The 22884-nt window shown below is 42.6% G+C and overlaps 3 protein-coding genes and 1 long non-coding RNA gene across 8 annotated transcripts in view; 1 reads left to right on the forward strand and 3 right to left on the reverse strand.

Annotated features, from left to right (window-relative positions):
- Positions 1-5117, reverse strand: part of kif11 (kinesin family member 11) — a 13179-nt gene extending 8062 nt beyond the window's left edge. For all 3 annotated transcript variants that reach the window (XM_015052877.1, XM_015052879.1, XM_015052876.1), the window contains exons 1-13: positions 4926-5117; positions 4620-4734; positions 4046-4175; positions 3863-3960; positions 2927-3005; positions 2674-2859; positions 2473-2597; positions 1731-1821; positions 1514-1659; positions 1340-1436; positions 1173-1268; positions 993-1081; positions 289-355 (exon numbers count right to left, since the gene is read on the reverse strand). In XM_015052877.1, the coding sequence (XP_014908363.1) occupies positions 289-355; positions 993-1081; positions 1173-1268; positions 1340-1436; positions 1514-1659; positions 1731-1821; positions 2473-2597; positions 2674-2859; positions 2927-3005; positions 3863-3960; positions 4046-4175; positions 4620-4693 (1278 nt within the window). In that variant the 5' untranslated portion in view covers positions 4694-4734; positions 4926-5117. The remainder of the gene's footprint in view (positions 1-288; positions 356-992; positions 1082-1172; positions 1269-1339; positions 1437-1513; positions 1660-1730; positions 1822-2472; positions 2598-2673; positions 2860-2926; positions 3006-3862; positions 3961-4045; positions 4176-4619; positions 4735-4925) is intronic.
- A 699-nt stretch (positions 5118-5816) lies between these two features.
- On the reverse strand, positions 5817-12719 carry LOC106959989 (uncharacterized). Of its 2 annotated transcripts, none has more exons than XR_001427476.1 (4): positions 12635-12719; positions 11149-11354; positions 7220-7321; positions 5817-7084 (listed from the first exon to the last, which is right to left on the reverse strand). It is a non-coding gene; the product is annotated as an uncharacterized LOC106959989 (long non-coding RNA). The 2 variants fall into 2 exon arrangements; XR_001427475.1 differs by lacking the exon at positions 12635-12719 and adding an exon at positions 12256-12341 and having other exon boundaries at positions 11149-12130.
- LOC106959983 (early growth response protein 2b-like) lies at positions 12378-14244 on the forward strand. Its single transcript, XM_015052884.1, has 2 exons — positions 12378-12620; positions 12696-14244. The coding sequence occupies exons 1-2, from the start codon at positions 12503-12505 to the stop codon at positions 13694-13696; spliced, it is 1119 nt and encodes a 372-aa protein (XP_014908370.1). The 5' UTR covers positions 12378-12502; the 3' UTR covers positions 13697-14244.
- Positions 14245-18305: 4061 nt separating this feature from the next.
- Positions 18306-21072, reverse strand: adob (2-aminoethanethiol (cysteamine) dioxygenase b). 2 transcript variants are annotated; one of them, XM_015052886.1, is made up of 2 exons: positions 19432-21072; positions 18306-19264 (listed from the first exon to the last, which is right to left on the reverse strand). In XM_015052886.1, exon 2 carries the CDS (start codon positions 19199-19201, stop codon positions 18440-18442), a length of 762 nt encoding a protein of 253 aa, XP_014908372.1. In that variant the 5' UTR covers positions 19202-19264; positions 19432-21072; the 3' UTR covers positions 18306-18439. The 2 variants fall into 2 exon arrangements, with proteins under 2 accessions (XP_014908372.1, XP_014908371.1); XM_015052885.1 differs by having other exon boundaries at positions 18306-19345.
- Positions 21073-22884: the final 1812 nt, after the last annotated feature.

The raw sequence follows: 22884 nt of genomic DNA on the forward strand, positions 1-22884 counted from the left end.
CCTTAGCCATTATTTAGGGGTAGCCCCAACCAAAACTTTTTTCCCCCAAAAAAGTCAAAAAAAAAAAAAAAAAAAAAAAAAACTATAAAGGAGATTTAGATGAAATCATCCTGTCAAGATACAAATTAAAACCAGTGAGTAAAATATTAAAGACCAACTTACATTTAGTTTTATGAATTTTAGACAAGGACACATGAATTCGCTAGCTGCTAACACTCATTAACGAGCAGCTCCAATCTGAACTGCCGGGGTCGTGACCTCTTGCTGGGAGACGGACAGAGCAGATACCTTCTTGAGCTCCTCCTCCATCATGGCGATCTGCTCCTCCTGGGCCGTGATCTGGGTCATCATGCTCCTGCAGGACAGAACCGGGTCACATCAAGCCGCTAAAAGCTTCCATTGATTATTGGAACCAAACTTTTCCCTTTCAGTCCGACTCATTCAGATTCATCAGAACTCAAAACGATCCCGCCTGAAATTTTCCATTAAACTGGTTAAAAACATTCAGCGATGCCAACTCCCACCTGCAGGTGGCAGCATTTCATCCCATTTGTGCTGCTGCCTGACTCGATGTGGCGAGTAACAAAAAAACAACAGATTTTTAAGTCTTACAGTCTAAAAATGTCTCTAATCTTATTTCTATTTAGAGATTCTGGACTGAATGTAATGAGGGAGAAATACCTGGAATTCCTGGAAATGTTTTGGAAACATTTCCAGGAAAGATTCTGCTGCTTTGATCTCAGTGGAGCTTTATGTTCAATAAAGTGAAGATCATAAGCTTCTGCTTCTACCCAGCATTTCTTTTCAGTCTACACTTTGTTCTCACCATTCAGAGGAATTTAAAGATCGTTTTTCTATTTCTGTACTAGTTTTGTCACCATTGAGTTTCTTTATGAACTTGTGCATGGAAAAGTAAAATAATGAAACCATAAATATTGAGGACAGAAATCTGTGAACGAGTGAACACTTCCTCAGGACTCGGTTGAACTCACTCGTAGTTCTCTGATGAAAGGTAAACGCCGTTTTTGTCTCGGGTGGCGGCCAGGTCCCGTTTGAGCCGCTCGATCTCCTCCGTGTATTCCTGACAGGACAGAGAAAAAGCTCCAGATTTTCCAGAACATGAAACGATGTGACGGATAAATCAGGAAACGATGGCGGCTCCACAGCGCCACCTTGATCAGCGTCCTCTTGGTGAGCTTCTGGTTGACCTCGGGTTTGTTCATGATGTTCTTGGCTCGGCTGGCGTACTCCAGCGTGCTCAGCGTCTCCTGCAGGGAGCAGCGGTCGGGGTGAGATATCTCAGAACCGGGTTCGGGTCGCGGTCGGAACCGGGTCTTACCTCCAGGTTGCTGGAGGACGGCGACACGGTGGCGATGATGGAGGTCTTGGTGCGTCCGCCCAGCGAGTCCTGCAGGATCCTGGTGAGTTTGGACTCTCTGTGGGAGAACCGGGCCCGGAGTTAAACCCAGACCAGCTGCTGGTTCTGCCAGGCCCGGTTCTGTGTGCGGCCCACCTGTACGGGACGTGAGGCCTCTTCTCCACCAGGGCGGTGATGACCCGGCCCAGCGTCAGCAGCGACTGGTTGATGTTCCCGGCCTCGCGGGCCCGCTTGTCCACGGCTCCGGAGCGGCCGATGTTCTCGCTACCGGCGAGGTCCACCTGGACAGAAGCGGGTCGGGTCAGTAGAGGTGCTTGGCCGGGTCCCTGACCCGGTCTGGGCGGTTCCTCACCAGGTTGAGCTTGCCGATCTTCACCAGCTCCTCGCCGTCCAGGGTGATCTCCTTCATGTGGATGGTGACGGAGAACACGGAGTGGGAGCGGCTGCAGAGACAGAACCGGTTCTGAAGGCGGCGCCGACCCAGTCAGACATTTATCAAAGTTTGGGTTTTTCCCTCCAACCAGCCGGTTTCCATTCAGAGCGACGTTGGCGCGCCCAGGGCGGCCATCTTGTTCTACAGCTTTTATTTATTTGGACCTTCAGCTCTTCAATAGAATATTAATGTCTGCTTACAGTTCATTTTATTTTATTAATTATGTGAATAAAAGTCATAAATGAATATCAATATTACCAGAACAACATTAGTAAGTTTAGTTCTGGTACCAGAACAACATTAAGAGAATAAAACAGTAACTTTGTGAGAACTGCAGCATGAAAACCAACAAAAAGTTAAAATGAGGAATGTTGAAGTTGCACTTCAGTAAAAATAATAAAAATAAGTAGTTAATATTTTTCTAATGCATCAGTATTAGCAGTTTGAAATGATTATGTCAATTTGAAGGAAAAAACAAACTGAGGTTCACATCAGATTTTAAAGCCGTTTTCTGGTAAAACTGAGTTTATTCTGCTAATATGATGATGATCTCATAATTAAACAGTTTGTAATGTGAAAAAGTTACTTTTTAAAAATATATTTTTTTGGGAGAGAAAAAAACAAACTTAGTTAAAAATCTAAACGTGGTCGCCATGGAAACCTGGAGTAGGCGTTCATCAGGGTGGAGGCGGTGCGCCTCTTGGCCGCTCCTCGCTCCAGGATCTGGTAAACCTCGTCCTTGTTGTGGACCACCACCTCCTCCAGCCCCTTCACCACCACGCCGCGCTGCAGCACACACAGGGCCGGGTCAGGGACCAGAACCAGGACCGGAACCAGAACCAGCGCAGTCAGAAGCTCCCACCTTGTTGCGCGGGTCGTCGAACAGCTGCAGGCGCTCGTTGACGTCCTCGGTGGGGCTCAGCAGGTCGAACAGCTCCTCGTTGTAGATCTCCAGCAGAGAAACCTTGACGGAGAACTCGGTGCCGTTCTCGCTGAGCTTCTCGAAGATCTGGTGCAGCGTCCGGGGAATGATGCCAGCCAGCGGGTCCTGCAGAACCGCAGGGGGTCAGGCCGCTGAGCGGAGCGCTGCCGACAGGGTCAAAGGTCAAACTCACCTCCTCCCAGGTGAACTGCGCGTTCGGAGTGCGCTCCCCCTCCATGGTGAAGGTCTTCCCGGTTCCTGTCTGACCGTAGCTGCAGAGCAAACAGGAAGTGGATCAGAACTCGACTCAAACAAGAAAACTCAAAAACTTTAAGGTTTGTTTACAAATCTTGGAGATAAAAACTCAAAACAAACTGAAAAAAAAAACAAAAAAAAAAAACAACAACATGGTTTCAATTCACCGTTATACAATTTATCAGTGTAAATATTCTGCAGCAGAAATTATGTAAAATAAATAGACACGTTTTCAAATGTCTCACATCTTTACAACGATGTTCTTTTGTAGATGGAACAAAAACTGAGGAGTAAATTTCTGAGATGAATTTAAAAATTTCTGATAATTTTGATGATTTTCTCATTTTTCCTCAATAATCCCTGTACAGTGGCTCTAGCACAGCATCACACCCCGTGTCAAAGAACAAAACATTAATTTAGCAAAAAAAAAATCTCTCTATTATAATAAGGTTTAAAATATAAACCAACCTTTTATTTCAATAACAGATCAATTAGTCATTAATCCTTCAGGAATAATTAATATTTCAATCTAAACAAATCATGTTAAGGTGAATGACCTCAACATTAAAGTAAATGCTTAAGCAAAAATACTAATTACAGAATAATAATAATTTTGGTATTTTTAAGAGACATAAGAAAAAAAAAGTTTTACTTTAGACAGCAAAAGAAATGTGGCTTTTATGTGTAAAAGTATTAAATAATGTTTTCCAATTTAAGATTTTAATCAAATGTTCGGCTGCATGTTACAACCAAACTGCAGTTTGAAAATCCAGCACCTTCCAAACCTTGAAAACACCTGACTTAAATTCAAGCATTTTCCAGGATCCCTGTTGTGTCTACTGAGCAGATCGGGAGGAAACCAGAGGCGACTCACGCAAACACGGTGCAGTTATATCCCATAATGACCTCGTCCAGGATGGGGCACACCACGCTGCGGTACACGTCGATCTGCTTCGCAGCCGGGCCGAAAACCTGGAGAAAATAAACGTTCCCTATGAGAGACCCAGTTTACCTCCTGGTTCTGACCGGGCCACAGGGGTTCTGACCGGGTTCTGACCATGTCGAAGGTGTAGGTCTTCCTGGAGGACTTGTCATTTACGCCGCCAGTCCTGACCAGCACCTCCTTCCTGCTCTGGTCGCAGTCGATAACTCCGTAAGACGCCCTGTGCTCCATGGTGTTGAAAGGCCTGAAACAGGAAGCAGAACCAAATAACAGGAAGTTCCTGCAGAATCAAACTCATTTATTATTGGTTACATTTAATATAGAGAAAAACACTGCATCTTTCCTCAGATAACAACCAGACAGAGATTTAAAGAGGAGAAACAAAAGCAAATGAGGTGGATTAGCAGAGCTAGCTAACAACTGATGTCATGTTCTGCTGCTGTATATTTGCTGTCCTGTTTGTTCTGAAGGAACAAACAGGACAGATGATATCCTGTTTGAAGAGTCATGAGATGGTAAAACGGAAAAAGACTTCAGTCAGAGGCTTTTTGATTCGCTGCAAGATTGACTGCTACTGGAGATTCTTCGTGCGCCGCATCACCACCATCCACAACGACTCTCTGAAGAAACTTGGATAATTTCTGTTAGGATAAATAGATTTTTGCTTTTACCCGGTTTTCTGTCTTACCTGCACCGGACCACCACCTGGATGTTGCGGCCCTTCTCCTCTCGCCTCCCTCCGGTACCGTTAGTGGAAGCCATGGTGGCCGCAGAGAGAAGCGCCTCTCCGCGGGTCTGAGAGCCTGCGGACGCCGTTAAAGCTCCGGTTAGCAGACAGCCACAGACCGAAAGGACCGCAGAAAACCTCACAGCGATGTTTTGTAACCGGAAGAAACCATTAAACGCAGAATAAACCCCCCGCTGTTTGAAATCTGCCGGTAAAGATTAGCGTCTTTTCCGGCAAAATGAGCCGTTAAAACTCAGAGTAACTCACCGAGTGAAGGAGTGTTTTCTCCTTCTGTGCCGCTATAAAATCTTGCGATGTATTTCCCAACAGCTTAAATAAGTAAAATGTCGGTAATCAGTTTTTAATTCCTCCTCCGAGTCCTCGGCAAGAACTCACAGAAAACTCCTATGGCGCTCAGAGCCAGAACTTCAAACTGTACTTTTAAAGTTTAACCCACCAATAGCAGTGCAGCAACGGACAAACAAATGACACGATTGGTCGGAAAGAACACGTGACTCCTTCAGCGTAGAGCATCACGGGAGTTGAGGAAATAAAGTACAACACTAACTCCACTAGATGGCGACATTATTCTGAAAACGGCTAAATGAACTTTCAATTTAATTTCCGCATAAAATATGACACAAAGGGGTTACATCGGTTGATTTAGCGAGCTTATTTTAGCATCAAAACTTTATAAGAAAATACATATTTAAAATGTTATCAGTTTTACTTGTTTAAAGATTAAATATTTAGTAAATGCTCACATTTTGATATCTACTGTTTATTTTCTATACATCTCTAGAAAATAGTTATTTTATTCTCCGTAACAAGAAAAGGCTTGCTAATCTGAGCTTTCTTATTCATTCAATTTTAAGTCAGATCAAATCTGGGTTTTGAATAGACCCAAGACTTTGTATTACAGACGTAAGTCAAGCAAAAGTTGTACTCAAGTAAAAGCAAAATGTAACAAGTGAGTAAAAACTGAGAAACTGATCAAGATACCTGATTTAAGATTTAAAATGATTTAATCTGATTTAATCTGACAGACTAAAATGTGTTGTTGGAGTTTAAAGACTAAATCAAAACAAAAATATAACAAAATTATAAAATAATAAATTCAGACAGCAGAACTGCCTCAGCGCATAGAAAATAACACGGAAACAAAGATGGTATACCAACAGGAGGTCTCACTTCAATGTAAACTGTAGATCTGTATCTGGTTCATTTTTGGTTAAAATATGTTTGTTCTTTATTCAGTAAATTTACCCACAGTGGATAAAACAGCCAGAAACTTTAGTCAAACATACTTCATAATCATACCTGAGCATCAAAACCTCATCATACAGTTAACAGCTGTGAACACCATAATAAAAAATCAACACACATCAAAATGTTGGTCAGTGTTTCATTTATTCTGGTTCAAAAGCAGCTGAGTTCAGCATTGATTTACAGGAACTCAGTGTTTCAGCAGGTCTTCAGTTTTCTTGAAGCTTATTCCAGATTTATGGTCCATAGAAGCTGAATGCTGCTTCTATATGTTTAGTTCTGCTTCTGGATCTGGTTGGTCAGAGCAGAACCAGAACCAGAACCAGAACCAGAGTGGTCTGAAGGTTGATCCAACAGCAGCAGATCTTCAATGTGTCCTGGAAACGTTCTCCAGCTGATGGAAGGCCGACTTTGTAACTGTCTTTATGTGTCTGTGAAGGTCCAGGGTTCAGCCTGATCTCTGGTTCCTAACTGTAACAACTGAAACTGTGTAGGTCCTGAAACCATCCCCTGCCATGACTCCTCCTCCTCCGTGCTCCACTGAAGTCTTTAGTTTGTCGTTAACATCGTTTTCGTTTTTTCAGGAAGATCTTTAGGGTTTTTAGAAAGTAAATTTCTTCTTTGCATTAACGTTAAATCTGTGTCTCTGACTTCATATCAACATGAGTTAGAGTCTGCTGAATGTCTCATGATGACCTTTAAGGTTCTTTTAGCATACTGCAGCCTGCTTCCAGGGTGGATTTGCTTTAACTAGGCCAGGCCTGAAGGAAGATGGTGAACGTTTTCCGTCCAGCAGAAAGGCTGATTTTAGGTTGCAGGAGGTTCCAGTCTGAGGTCCGCCTCATTTCCATAACTATTCTAACTGCGAGGGTGGCAGCAAACTGAGGTGGGAACGGCATTGTTCCCTCCCTCCCACTCGTTCCCGGCCTCTCCGAGTCTTTTTGTGATCGGCGGCCCACTCGGGACCCGGATGGACCCTCTTTTCCCCCCGTCCTGCCGGGCCGAGCCGCAGATCCAGAGATCCAGAGGAGCGGGTAACTTCTGGGTGACGAAGAGGAGCTCCTCGTCTTCCTCTCCTGAAGCCTTCGTCTTCTCTCAGGCGACCCAAAAGCGGTGAGTCCGTCCAGAACTGATCTTTTCTCACGTTTGGGTCAGAAAACCTTCAAGTGGAGGAGAAAGAAAACAGCAGCAGATTTCATCACTGAGACTAAATGAGATTCATTTGTTCTGAAATCTGCAGGAAATCTTCTGAATCTGCAAAGTTCAGTTTGGTGGCAGAAAATGAAAAATGTAACCTGGAGGTTTGGTTTTTAGTTTGTTTCTGCAGCTTCATGGTGACTCTTTTGGTTGAAAACACGGAGGAATGCTGCTTTCTGTGTTTTCAGGTTCGATGAAAGCTGCAGAAAAATTCAGACAAGAAGCAGAAAAAATCTGAAATAATCTGTTTTCCTTCAGGAACTCTGGAAATCTTTATCACCATCTAAATGAGTTGCTTTTGTGTTTGGAGAAGATTCGTTTCTTTGTTTTCCAAGTCAAACTCATAAATGTTATTTTCATGTGGAATCAGTTTTGATCCTTTATCTAAAATGAAAAAAGGAAATAAAACATTAGATTATCATTTTTAGCTGCTTATTCTCACTCCAAAGACAAAAGGAGGAGATCAGAAACCTGCATTTCAGAGAAAGTCTTGGCTTCAGCTTAAAGTCAAAACTGGAACATTTGTGTAAAAATTCACCTCCAGTTCATTAATTTTAAATGATCTTAAACTAAAAGTGGATAAAATATAATAAAAAGCATAAATTCTTCAGACTTTGGAGGCTTTTTTGCTTTCATGGAGTAAAAAGACGAGGACAAAGCTGCACATGTTCTCTTTTTACAGAAATGAAGCTTCAAAATGCAACAAAAATAATATTTTAAGTTTTCCTGGATTTTTTAAAAAGTGTTTTCACATTTCTGTTACAGATTTAACAACTTGGAGCCTTTAAAGGAAACTTAACCTGCAAAGTTTCTTCATCTTTTCTTTAATGGCCGAAAAACATAAGATAGTTTTATTGGAGTTTAGTTCAAAATCAGAGATCTGTTAACCTCTAAACGATTAATAAATGATTATTTTATGACAAATAATCCAAAAATAAGTTTTTATACTTTGTGTTTTGAAAAGATTTTTTTGCTTCTTTTTTATCATCTTTATTAATTTGAAGCTCAAATTTGAGATCAAAATGTTGATCTGATGTCAGCTGGAAGATTTTTACTTAAAATCCACTTTTTAGTTTTTGATTTTTAAACCTTAATATGAATAAATGAAAACCTGGAAATCATTTTAGCATTTGGTTCAAAAAAGAAAACTGGAAGTTCATTGAATGAAAACATTAATTCATAAATCATCTTACAGGTTATTTAATTTGTTCAATCATAAAAATGGAAGAATAAAAATTAAAAGGAAGAAATTTTTTAGGTTTTTTAGGTTTTAATTGCTTCAAGTTTAATGAATTGGAATGGAAATGCAGGAGGACGACAGAGAGCCTTCATCACTAAACCCAGAAGAAAATATGTTTTATTGTTTGATTTTTGATTCATTTTCTTTGCATTTTCATCCAAACTGGAGAGAAACGGATCAACATGGACCGTCGGCACGTTTTTCCTTCAGTTTCTCTCATTTTGTTTGGGAAACAACAGATTAAGCTTCTGCAGGGCAACAAGAACATTTTTACATTTCCTTTAAGTTTCAATTAATGAAACAATACGAGACGCTTACAAACAAATCAAATTTAACTTGAATAAAAATGATTTTCATGATTATTCACTTATTTTGAAGTCATGTTTTGTGTTTTTGTCAGTTTAATCCGGTTTAAACTGAAACATTTTAAATGTTTTGTTCAAAATGAAAAATCCCAGGAAAGACAAAAGAAAGTTAAAACGTGGAAACGGAGGAGAAAGTTGCAGAACAGATTAAACAGATTAATGTGAACATGAAGCTCTAAATGCATCATTAAGCCTCGTGTTTCTGGAAAACCTTTAAATGAACCTTTTACTTTTATTGTTTCTGCTTCACGACGTCTTTATGGGCTGAAACACAAAGAGACTCATTTACCCTGCAGGTTTTAGTGTTTAGATTGAATTAAAGCAGAACCAAATAAAACCAAATAAAAAGACAGAAAAATCATGAAACATGTTTCATCATTAATAAAACTTCATTTGTAGGAATTTTATGCTGCAAATCAGACAAAATATTAAATATTTAGTTAATTATGGAGAAATGTTCATTTGGTTTTTATTTATTTATGATTAAATAAAAATCATGAACATGAAAAAGTAAATATTCCACATATTTACTGGACCAATAAACAGTAAGGAGATTCAGAGAGGAAATAAAACCCTCACATTTTCTGCTTTGTTCTTTTATTGTTTTAGAGATAAAAATTAAAACTTTATCAACATAAAATAAGTTTATTTCATGTATTCATGATCTGGCAGTAGAAAGATGATAAAACAATGTCTGCAGATTTTTAACTGCAGACATAAATGTGTAAATAATAGATTTGGACCAGAAATCCACAAAAAGACATTTTGATCAATTTCTAGATTAAACGGAAAAAGAAGCAAAAAAGTAAAGAAAAATCTGAAAAATTCAGGGAAAAGAGAGAAATATTTTAAAATACAAATTTTAAAGGTATAGAATTTTAAAATAGATTTTAAATCTATATTAAAAATAGATTTTTTTATATAATCTATTAAAAATATAAATAATTATACTTTTATCTTATTTGTTGTTTTCTGTGTTCATTTTATTTCTCTCTTTTTTGTTTTTCCCAGATTCATTTTTCTTTTGGTAGTTAAAACAAAAGTTTGTGCAACTTTAAATGTAAGTTTAAAAGAAGACATTTATGTTGAACTTAGAAAGAATCTGAAATGTAAACACTTAAAAAGTGTCAGAAATGCCTTAAAGTAAAAACACGACTTTAGCTCAAAACTTTTGTCCATAAAAGAGACAAAAAATTTCTGTTTCAAACCAAACTGATGAATATTTTGTGTTTTTGGGTCTTAAAACTAGAGTTTGTTCTGTTTTCTCCACCAACTATCATGATAAGAGCAGCTGGGCCATCAGGACTCCTCTGGTTCTTTGTTCTGACCCGTCAGAACCAAATGGACCCATCAGAACCAGAGTCTGTTTAGAGGTTAATAATCCGGGCCTGGTTCTGGTTCTGAAGCCTCTCATTCATGCAGATCCTCCGATCTATCATCCGACCCCCAGCAGTCAATACCCTCACATGAATATGCAACCAGAGTCGATCAGCAACGATCCGACTCCACTGGTCCACTGAACACCAGGAATAATCCAGGAAAACCGGGAATGAACTAGGACTAAACCAGTTTAACAACCAAGCAGTAAACCAGAGAAATAATCCAGGACCTAAAACTAAAGCAGGTTTTCCCTCCACTGTGAGTCACCAACTCCTACAGCTTCGGCTCTGAATCCACGCAGGGAAGCTGCTTCTAAAAAAGGCCGGAATGACTTCAGATGACGATCCGACGCACAAATAAGGATCTGTTTTCATTTTATGAAGGTTCAGATCTGATGGTGATAAAGAACTGGGAACATCTCTGGGCTTTAAACATGAGGTCAAGCTGAGGCCTCAAAGGTCACGGCGGCTCGGACAGCTGCTGCAGGTTCCACCTTAAAACCTGCAGTTTGCTGCGTTTGTCTGTTTTTCTGTCTGTAAAAATGTTAAAGGGGCAGCAGGCGGAGAGCTGCGGCCGAAGACGAAGACAAAGATCCATATTAACAAAAACCCCAAGATGACAGATGATTAATCGGCGCGGCGGGCTCTGCCGGGCCGCCGGACCCCCGGCTGACACCCAGAGCCGCTCCACACAAAACCACAAACCCCCCAGAGCCCCGGCGGCCCGCAGGAGCGTGGGCGAAGGGTGGACACAGGGCGCCGTCCCCACGGAGACGCGGCTCGCTGGCGCACAGAGAGCGGAAAATAAAGATGCGCTGCAGCAGAATCTGACAGGAACAGGAGCTGAGATCCAGTTAGTTTGCTGCAGAGCAACCGGAGTGTGTGGGAGGGTTTACACGTCAGATCGGGTGTGTTTTCTGACTCCATTCACTGCACTCTGAGTGTGTGTGTGTGTGTGTATGTGTGCGTGTGTGTGTGTGTGTGTGTGTGTGTGTGTGTGTGTGTGTGTATGTGTGTGTGTGTGTGTGTGTGTGTGCTGCTACCAAACCCCCATCTGCCACGGGGTGGGCGGCTCGCCACACAGCGACAATGCACGGCAACATTTTTGGATCTGTGGGCGTTGAAAGGCTGCAGAGTCCTCCTGCTCTCAGATTCAGCACAAACAGAGCAGAGCGAACTGGAGGCACGAGGAACATTTCTCCTGTTTAAATCTGAACGGTGCGGCGTGCCGATGTGGCTCCTGGATCTGCTGAAATAAAACAAGAAGGAAACAATAAAAGTCCTCCAGTCAAATGAGATCAGAACTTTCTGACCAACATGCAGAACTTCAGCTGTGAAACACGGCAGTGGCAGCATCATGCCATGGAAACCTGCAAGATTTCTCTTAAGTTTTTTTTTTTTTGGTGGTTTTTCTCTTTTTTGGTCATTTTTGTGTAATAAGTAATTATTCTATATAATACTAACATGCAGTTATGGTGTTATGGGATGAGCTTTAGATCAGGGTACCTAAAGTGTGGCTCGGGGCCATTTGTGGCCCTCAGAATGATTCTGAGTGGAACTGCGGTTCTGACAGCACTGGTTCTGGTTCTGCTACACTACATTTTAATGTCACAACAAAACCTTTAGACATAAAATATTTAACATCAAAGATGACCTGAGAAAAATCAAACTGCAGTTTTAAAATAATGATTTAATGGTGAGGAGGAGATCCAGGGGAGACCAGGACCTGATGGATGGATGGATGGATGGATGGATGGATGGATGGATGGATGGATGGATGGATGACCGGATGGATGGATGGATGGATGGTCAGTTGGATGATCGGATGGTTGGATGATCGGATGGTTGGATGTCTCGGGGTTCAGGCCGGCCCCCAGCCGCTCCCTGCCGGCGGTGTGTGGGCTCCGCCGGCTCCGCTCCCCCGGATAGCGGCCATATAAGCAGCCGGAGCTCCTGCCACCTCACCGGAGGACCTTTTATGGAGACACCGCGGCCGGAATTCCGAATCCCGCATCTCATTTCCCCCTAAAACAAATCCTGAAAATGATGCGTGATGATCTTTGGGAATAAATCCGTGATTTAAACCTGAAAGTCTAATTTTAAATCCACTTTGATCTTTTTATTTTTAATAATCCGGCTTCTCTCCTCACCGCGGCTCCACTTCTTCTATTTCTGGAGTTCCCTCTTTTCTTAAGGCCAAGTCCATATTTGGTCAGTGACGTCAAGGGACACCCAGAGATCCCCTTTATAAGCATCCTGAGCCGCGTGGGAGCCGCTAAAACGACCAGAGAGGCGGAGAAAGGAGCGGGGTTAGTGGACAGCATGAAGGGACCCGCCGAGAGCCGCTAGCAGCGGACCGGGGACACCGTGTTAGAAACCCAGCTGAAGATCCTCGGGATGAGCGCGAAGGTTCTGCTGGAGGGAGTTTCTGCGTCTCTGAGCGGCGTGGTGGACACGGCGGAGGGGGGGCTGACTGTTTTTAAGGAAGAGCCGGTGGGAGAGGAGGATGGAGGCGGTAAGCTGACTCACCTGGCTGCGGCAGAGCGACCTGCAGCTGCTGACCATAACGTCTCCTTTCTGTGTTTTTCAGGTGAACTGCTGTTCGAGGGGAGGAGCACACCTGAGCTGCAGATCCACGGAGATCTGGCGCAGTACGCGGCCACTTTACGCACGTTCAGCGGGCGGTTCTCCGTGGACTCCAGGGGGGCAGGAGCGCCGTGGGCACCCGGAGACCCCATCGACGTGGTCAGCGCTGACATCATCGCAGCCGCCCCGGAGTCCGGGTCCGCGCCGGATATTTACGCACCTGGAGGAGGAGGCGGCATGGCGCACGGCCCGCCGGACATCAGCCACATGTACGCGCACCCCCACCCCGCCCCGTCCTACTCCTGCAGCGGGGAGATGTACCAGGACCAGTCCGCCGCGGGCTACCTGGCGCCGCCCACCTGCTCCGGGTCCTACCACCCCCCGCAGCCCTACAGCTCCGCGCCCAAACCCGGCGTGGACGGCCCCGCGCTGCTCTCCATCATGCCCGAGTACGGCGGCTTCTACCAGCAGAGCTGCCAGCGGGACCTCCAGTCGGCCTTCCCGGACCGGAAGTCCCTGCCGTACCCGCTGGACCCGCTCAGGGTGCCGCCGCCGCTCACGCCGCTCAACACCATCAGGAACTTTACGCTGGCCGCTCCACCCGCGGCCGTGGAGGGCCCGATGTCCGCGGCGTTCCCCACCCACCAGAACCTCCCTCTCAGGCCCATCCTCAGACCCCGGAAGTACCCGAACCGGCCGAGCAAGACGCCGGTCCACCAGCGGCCGTACCCGTGCCCCGCGGAGAGCTGCGACCGGCGCTTCTCCCGGTCCGACGAGCTGAGCCGACACCTGCGCATCCACACCGGCCACAAGCCCTTCCAGTGCCGCATCTGCATGCGCAACTTCAGCCGCAGCGACCACCTCACCACGCACATCCGCACGCACACCGGGGAGAAACCGTTCTCCTGTGAGCAGTGCGGGAGGAAGTTTGCGCGCAGCGATGAGCGGAGGCGACACATGAAGATCCACCTGCGGCAGAAGGAGAAAAGGTCCTCCGCCTCCTAAAATCTACGATAATTTAAAAGAAATCGTTGTTTTTCTGCAAAAACCAGATTTTCGTTATTTATGAACTTAATCTGCAAAAATGAGCAGAAACTTCCACCAAGTTTAGTTTAGATGACAGAGAATAGATTGAGCAGCTAGAAGAGTCTCACGTTCTGGTGCAGGACCTTCCTGTCTGTGTTCTGATGCTCTCAGGGATCCAAACAGCCCAGATTAGACATGAACTCAGCAACATGTGGCTCCATCATCTCAAAGGCTCAAATCCCAACTTCTTCATGCAGTAAAACGGTAGAATCACTTCCTCCACGTAGCTCAGGTGGTCCAGTCTCTGGAAGACATGTTGAATGTTTCAGTTTGTTTGCTCAGGACGTGAACTGGAAGGACGATCTGCAACTTTCACTGGATTTAAGGTTTTACCTGATGAATGTAGGAGGAGACGTCTGAGTCCAGGCGGAAACGCTTCTGTCGTGCTGCAGAGTTCTTATGCAAACGTGACGAGCACTAAAGCAGCTTCTTGTTGATGCAAATAAATGTTGGTTTTGTTCTGGTGATTTGTTGCTTCTAGACAATCTGAACTAAAACTGATTTGGTTCTGGCTGCACTGGGGGAAACCAGAGACGGTACATCACTCAGCATGGTGCCTTCAGGGTTCGTACATCTTACAGGGAACGTGAAAACAGTAGATAGAACCTGGGTTTACAGATTACTTACAAGTAATTTCTCAGGGATCTTTACGCACCTGGAGGAGCGTAAAGACAGGGGGTACAACAAAGAGGGGGTACTTTGTTGTACCCCCTCTAGGGGGAATCTTTACCCCTGTAGAGGAACCCCTACAGAGGACATCTGGAGTACAGCACATGTTCAGACAGGGTACTCCTCACCAGGTACAGGAAACACATCAGCAGTAAAATGCAGGGAAATATCAGAATTTCTTGGGTGGGAGAGTCTGAATAGTCTCTCCCACCGGACCAGCGGACCTGCTCAGCACCAGGAGGCAGTTCCTGGTGGCAGAACATGAATAAAAGAAAAGGGAAAATGTTCATGGTGAATCTGGCAGGTTTTATCTCTTTATCCAGTACGTGTGTGCCCCCCTTTTTAATGTTGCTCTGGGCAAATGCCCAAATGGTCCCTCTCATAAACGTGGAGAACATTTGGTCAAGTACCTTCTCTTTGGGGAACTTAAAGGTATTTATTTACACAGTACATACATTGTGCCACTTTTTCTAATACGTACAGGTACCATGATACCTACAGGGTAAATATAACCTGATATTTACTTTGGAGTAAATATTTAGTTACTTTAAGTCAACATAAGTTGTCTATGTGTTACTTTCAGGGTTACTTTCTATCAGGTATATTTCTGTTTCTAACTACTTACCTCTATGGTATACTTCAGAGATGTACATATGGGGTACATACTATTTAAAAGTTTATTGCAGGGCACATTTAAATCTCTTTGGGGGTAAAGATACTAACTCTTACAGAGAACCTATGATTAACTCAAGTAGATGCTGTATTTTCCTATTTTTTCCTAAAAGTCCGGCTGTGTAGATCTTTCTGGACACAGATGGGGTATTTAATGGCTACTTTGTTGTACAAACAGTTCTGTAATGTAGGTTTCATGTAAGTAGTGTAAACGTCCTCATCGGCGTATACTCTGTAGACTACTTACCAGGTGAGTAGAGAAACCGACAGGGTGAGGCAGTCTGGTGCTTTCTTACTTACTCAACGCTGATCACAACACTAAGGAAAGTTTTCAGGCATTTCAAGTGTCTGAACTTCACTATTAGCTTATAAGGAGCCTATACTCACACACAGCCCTGTATGTTCCTGGTACTTAAAGACTAGGGAATAGTTAGATGATACTCCCTCATTTCCACTCAGCCGTATGGCACGGCTTGGTGCGGTTCGGTACAGGAGAGTGTTTCCACCGCTAGTTTATCTCTCACAGACTAAATGGAGTTAAACCCAACCACTTCATGTTGCATCATAGCCCGATGACAAACGGGACTCTCACCAGTGCAGAGGTTCTCAGCTCCAGTCCTAAAGGAGTTGAGAAACTTTTCGATGTCTACCTGGTCCAACACACCTCAATTAAATGCCTGAGTCACCTTTCAGTGCTCAGTGAAATCTCCAGAGTCCTGCTAATGACTATTTTACTCAGGTGTGTTCAAGCAGAAACGCATCTAAAAGCTGCCAGATATCGACACTAGAGACCTGGATATGAAGACACCTGAGCTAGTATGTCTCATTTTCGCTGCAAGCAGTGATGTTTTTCTGTCCCCTAACCAACGGACAGTGTAGACTGACGCCAGACGCTCATTCCTAACTGTACCAAACCTTATGGACCAACAGCTGAAGGGAGTCCAGGACTGGTGAGGTACAGACCAGTTCTATGAACTACTTCTTCATGGGAACAGACTGAAGTGTACGGAAAGTTGTACGGAAACTCTTCCCTGTTCTTACACTCGCCACCAAGAGAAGCCTGAAGGTGTGTGGCAGAAGGGAAACACCTAAAACATGCAGGTCAGTGGTCCCTGAGGACTGGAGCTCAGGAACATGGCTACTTTATCAGGTACTCACAAGGTACCAGTAGGAAACTTCCAGTAGGAATTTACAGGCTGTGCTCGGGTCATTTCCTGGGTTCCTCTACCTTAAAGTCCTTGGTTGTAAATAATCTGCAGGTTTAGACTACACCAAGTGGTAGACTAGAACTGAAACCATTAATCAAATCACTGGACATTAAAAAACACAACTTCCTGACAGAACAACACTCAGGAAAAAATAAGCCAGATCTGTATTAAAAAAATATAAGTTTTGCACTTATAATAATAAGCTGCTTTAGCTTCACCTGCTTCAAATTCTGTGGGAAAAATAAGTGCAGAAATTTAGGTAACTACTCAAAATTAATCATCATATCAGCGTTACACTGTACTGATGTTAAGACCACAAGAAAAGGTTGAGATTTTTACGTTAATGTTAGATTTTCTTAGTTAAATCTTTTCTGCATTTGAGTTTTTATTATCTAAATTGGGCAAAAACTTATGTTGTGATGAATTTTAGCTGCTTAAAGCACTGAAGAGACTTTTACTTGGGCAGATTTAAAATGTCTCAGTGATTTCTAATCAAAGTTTTGATCACTTCCCTAAATACCATGAGTTAAATCTCTTGAATCTGTTCATCATTGATCAAAGATCATAAATCTGTCAGTTATCAGCTCATTTATCTGCTTCCTGTTCCCTCCTCCGCCACACGGTGGCAGCAGCGAGCTCTCTAGATCATTTTAGAGACGTTACCTTCTGAAAACTGGACTTTTAATTTATTCTGCACAGCTTAAAAGTGAGGCTGAGACAAAACCATGTTGATTATCTTTATTTTGGAATCACGCTGACAGCTTTAACCTGCAAAGATCAACAAAACGACCCCAGCAGAATCTCAAAGGTTTGAGTTGGAGCCGGATTTTAATGCAGCAATCATCACATCCAGGTTCCCTGAGGATCTCAGAGATAAAAACCGCAGAGTCCAGATGAGAGGAGAAATCTGGAGTTTCTTTCTGTTGCTGAAAGCAGGAAGACGAGTCGGCGGCTGCAGCCTGGAGATTACTTGGTTCAAAGCTGCATCCTTCATGCAAACGCTGGAATAAACAGCAGTGGAGGCCGAGACACAAACAGATAAACGGATAAATCAGAGCGCAAACTGCTGAGATCAGGATGTTGTGATGCCAGAAATAAAACTGATTTCTCCTGGTCTGAAAATGTTCAATTACAGAGCAGCAAACGTCTCCAGTGGGTGTGTTGTTTAATTATTACTAAAAACATGAAGCATGTCATTAAGTCCAGATATGGAGCAGCAGATAACACGTCAGGTCTGCACAGATCAATGACTGACTGACTGCAGGAAAACTCACATTCTGAGTCAGAATTATGTGTAATTTGGGTCAGAACAATGGAACTACTTTACAATGAGGCTCCTCTTTACAGATAGCTAGTACATATTTCATAGATATGTTAATTACTATCTAAATACTTTATAAACAATTAATTCTGGGAGATAAGGAGAAAAACTCTACAGTTGAGGCAAGTCGGTTCACCTGTATATTTCATCTAGAGTTATTATAGACTACTTTGCACAATTAGCATTTGTAAATGTTTTATTTTAGCATAGTCTCATTCTCACCCTTACTAATAAACAGTTATTAATGATTCATTAAGTGTTTATAGATGAATGGTAACATGTCTGCTTGATGTGCAGAAAAACTGATTCTATAGAAAATCGCAATGATGAATCGATTCAATACGCTCAAAAAATCATTTTCAGTCTGCTTCATTTTTTTGTAAAATTATATAATTAATAATTGACATTTTTGTTTTGACTTAAGGAAAAGCGAGGCAGCTAGGCTAACGTAATACTGGTGATTTAAGTTACAGAATTTTATGCACAAAAATATTTATGTTTAAATATAAACTGATGGAATCTGGTGTAGAATGGGACCTTAGAAAGTCGTTTAAATAAATGTTTTGTCAGGCACACAATAGATCGCTTTAATCGAAAGTCGTTTTGAATCGAATCCTAAAAATCGAAATGAATCTCTGAACATTGAAAGATCCCTAATATCTCTAAATTATTTATTAGCCATCTATAAGGGGAGCTTTATTTTAAAGTGGTACCAGAATGAGTCTGCCCAGGTCCGTGAAGCCCGGTTCGGGAACGGGCCAGGTCCATTTAACCAGGTTCGGTCCGGGTGGATCACAGGTGCACCTCCGGGCCGGGGTACGGCTCCCCTCCACACCAGAAGTGAGACGGCTGGGAGATCTCCATGAGCCAGACCTCCTTCTCCTTCCCGTCCGCGGAGTTCGGTTCCGATTCCGTCAGAACCTGGTAGTAGTGGCAGTCCCTGCCGTCGTCCGGGTCGTACGGCGGGGCCAGAATATCCATGAACGCCGTCGGCCCGTCTACGGCGTCGATCTGGTGAAGGTTGTCCCGGTCCGGAGAGAGGACGCAGGGCCCGCTCTCCTCCGTGTATTCGGCGGAGGACCGCAGCACGGAGCGCCGCAGAGCGCCCATCTGCGCCGGGGGCAGCGGCGGCGCCGCCTGCGTCCCGCCGCCGTGCCGCTCCAGCCGGTCGAAGCAGCTGATCCTGACCTTCCCGTAGAGGACTTTGAGCACGCCGTGCATGCCCGGGTGGTCGTGCAGCGGGATGGAGGCGCCGGTTTTCAGCAGGAACACCCCCATGCTGAACTGGTCCGTCTCGCAGATGTGCATGTAGGTGACCGGCGGTACTCCGTGGTGGTACGGGTTCGGCCGCGGCGCGCTGTCCTCGGCTCTCCGAGGAACGAGCTTCAGGTCCGCCGCTCGGACTTCCGTCATCAGGGTCTTCAGTTTACCGTGGTTCTCTACGAAGGACTTTCCGCTCTCCTCACCGAGTCCTGGTGGGTTCCTGAAGGTGACCAGAGCCTGTCGGGCTATTCTCTGGACGATGGAAGTCATGGTGCTGTCGCTTGGCATCATCCCGGATCAGGAGCGCCGCTGCCCGGGTCCGCTCCCTGCGGTTAGCCGTAGCCCCTCGGTTAGCTTCAAAGATAGTTTATTGTCAAGATACTTCACTCCGCTGTCAACCCGCTTCGAACTGAAGGATCTTTGCTCGGCGCCAAACTGTTTAAAATTATTTCACAAAACTAAAATTAAACTAGTTTCAGTCTAAACATTAAATATTTAAACAGAATAATCATAATACTTACAATGAATAGGATTCTACAGTAAAGCGACTTTATGTATAACACGTCCTGCTGTTCGTTTAATCGCTTTGTTATTTTCTAAACACATTAATGTTTAAATGTTTCGGAAAAAAATAACGAATTTCATAATAATCTCTGAATATATGACCTCGAGGCAGAAAATCTGAATTTAACGGTCACTTCGTTTCACTTCGAAACCCCATTTTTAAATAACTGTCAAACACGTCCGCACCAGGCAGCTCGCACGCATAGAATCATGGGAGATGTAGTTATTTTTTAAATTTTTTTAGCTAAAAAAACTCTACTTTCTTGTCACAAAGTAAAATTAACTTGAAATACATTTAGAGAAGACTTAATATAGTTTTAGTACTTTATTTAAAAAAAGACTAAATGATTACTGTCAATATGTTTGCTAGTTTGAGATTGATCTTCCGAATGGATACACTACATTTCCCAGCATGCTACAGTCGGTGTAGTGATAACCAGTTATTCCTCGAATACAAGCGGTTAGGCAGGGAAAACAGGCTGTCTTTCTATCAAACTGTGTCAAGTTTGATGTTTATAGATCAGAAACTGAAACAAAAGGCGACTGTGTGTCACAGAAACCCTGAAGATCCCATTTTAAACTGGTGTCATCTGTTGTCTAAATCCAGGAGCCTTTTTATGCATCACAGAAAACATAAAAAATAACAAGATTCTCCAGGGAGAGATGATTATACAACACATAACTGCAAGAATTTATAAAAACAAGAGTTGGATCCACATGGTATAATTTTTTTTTCTCTGACCAACCAGACTTGAAAACTCCACAAAGTGTAAATTTGTGTAAATGAAGAAAATCCCCTTCAGATTGAAGGAAATGTTCATTGACCTTCTTGCGGTCTGTAACAGGTGATTTCAAAACAAACCAGGACTAAGATCACATGTTTTCCGCTACTAATCAGACTTTCAATTGATTTTAAAGCTCAGCTGTTTTTGTAGTCATCAATAATGCAGCACAAAAGCAAAGTTAACTCTGGAGTGTTAAACATGTTTTCATAAACCCTCCCAGAAAGATTGACCTCTGGTATTCACAGCCACTTGTAAAAAGATAAAATCCCAAATGCTTGATATTACTATATGCTTATAACTATCTATTGTAATAGTTTTAACACCAAATATACCTTAATATACATTAATACACAGTAGAAACCATCTTAGCACTACATTGGAAGCTAACATTTACCGTCTTCCTTATCTCTGTTACTGGCAGTAGTAGCTCAGCCAATCAGCACTAAGGAAAATGAACGGTGCTCCTGGATTCTCTGCTTTGCAAACATCTGCTAATAAAGTAGCATTAAGCCAAGATATGTCAGCTTCCAAAGCTGTATTTTATTTGTAATATTTTAGATATACTCTGAGAAAAAAATCAGCAGATAGGCAAATTTTCTCAGATTCAAACTGCTGCATCCTGGGTGCATAAAGTAGCATCAACATAGATCCTTCCTCCCAGCTGATAGACTCTATGCCTGTCACTACTTCCAACAAAATCAATGTCACTTACTGTAAATAGTCTGTTTTATAGCACAAATACACGACAACACTTTGTAATGTTTGATTAAAGTAACCTGTCCACTTATACTTTCCTCTGGATCAGAGAATGTTATTTTTAAAACCTACACAGTTTGTTGAAATGTTGCATTTACAGTACAATATGCTATTATTTATTCTGTTTTAATGTGTTCAGTACTTTATATCTTTGTGTCTGTCACTTTGCTACTGTTGCACTTTTCCCTCCTATGGGACAACAAAGGTCATTTCGATGAAAAAATAATATTTGGAGTGTTATGTTCCAGACAGAAATTAGGCAGCAGTCCTCTTGTGGTTATAGAAAAACTGTCATATATAGAGAACATAACATAATAGAGAAAAACAAAACAACCCTATATTTCCAAATATCAAAGTATTTTGCAACTCCAGTAAAATCCTCCTGATCCTGTCAGACCTCAGATTGACGTTGTGTTTAGCGATCATTTCCTGCAGGTGTCTCTGACTGATAAAATCCTTTATTTGGTGGAATCTGCTCACAGATTTATTTGTTTTGGTTGGACAGATCAAAGCAGACAGAAAGAGCGGATCCGCGACCCGCTTCACACCAGAACCGGATGTATAAACCTCATGATACACTTTTCCCACACATGAAGGAAAAGGAAGCACCTCAACCATGATGTCACATTCCCATCAGTGGTTTTACGGTTCACTTCTCTAAGAAACAAACAGTATATGAACACATTATTCAGCTAGTAAAGCATAAAGGAGAGGCTTGAGATAGGACTGCAGATAAATGGGCCTGAATATTCTTAACTTTGGGAGATCAGCTGATTAAATGGTAAGTCAATCTGATCTTACCGACTTCCACAAAGTTCTGAAAATCAGCCACTGTTTCCTTTTACTCTGCTGCCGACTTGTCGCTGTATTTAGCCTCTTTAGCGACAAAAAAATCAATACTGACCAAATCAATATCAGCAGGTCAGGCTTTTTAAAGATCAGTAATTGGCCAGAAAACTGAGGAGGTGACTTGACCTCAAATTCTCCTGATCTCAAAAAAATGGAGGATCTGGAAACGAAGAAGAAACTAAATATTTAGTTTACAAACTAGATATTTAGTTTCTTACCAAATATTTAGCTTGCTAACTAAATATTTATAAATGAATGAATAGTATGGTAAAAATGTGACCAATAAAATAACCAAACATTATTGTGGTTTAAACGCCTCATCCTGTTCCATTAACATAAGAAAGTGACTGAACTCCAGTTTTTCATTGTTTGTGCTTATATGTAAATAATAATAAAAAAACTAATAATGGTGGAAACATAATTAGGTTATTTCAGTGTTATTATGCCTGATGTAATCATCGATAGTGAACATTTTGATTATTAATTTTTACTTCTTAAAAACATTCTATTGAATTAGGATTATAACAGAAAGATCTTATATTTACATTTGAATATTTGTTGTTTTCTTTATTATTTAAATAGAAGCTCAAGAATAAAAGTGCAGGTTCATTTGAAGGACATGTTTTCATAATTAGTTTTGGGATGAAAATGAAAACTTCCAAGTCCAAGACAGTTTGGAGATGACAAAGAGATTCAATGGATGAATGTTTTCTCCTCACTTTAGGTATTTTTTGTGTTGCTATAATTGTTCAAGTCATTTTAGGGATTTTTACATTTTATTCTGAGTTTTATGTGTCTGTTGCAGAAAGGTAATGTCTTTTTCTGGTAAAACCAGTAGATTAGAAATGTGGTGAGCATTGAGTTTTTGAATCTTCCCTTTGTCAGCCCGACACCTCCAGTAAAAATAAAACGTGCTCCCCGTCATGCCCAGCAGGACGCCGACGTCTCCGTGCGTGGAGCATCACCGTCTCCCACGCTGCTCCTCAGCCTCCGTCTGATAAACATCTGACACCCACCTCC

This window comes from Poecilia latipinna, unplaced genomic scaffold, assembly GCF_001443285.1.
Source record: "Poecilia latipinna isolate Pla-1442-1.1 unplaced genomic scaffold, P_latipinna-1.0 Scaffold1143, whole genome shotgun sequence".
Classification (NCBI taxonomy): Eukaryota; Metazoa; Chordata; class Actinopteri; order Cyprinodontiformes; family Poeciliidae; genus Poecilia; species Poecilia latipinna.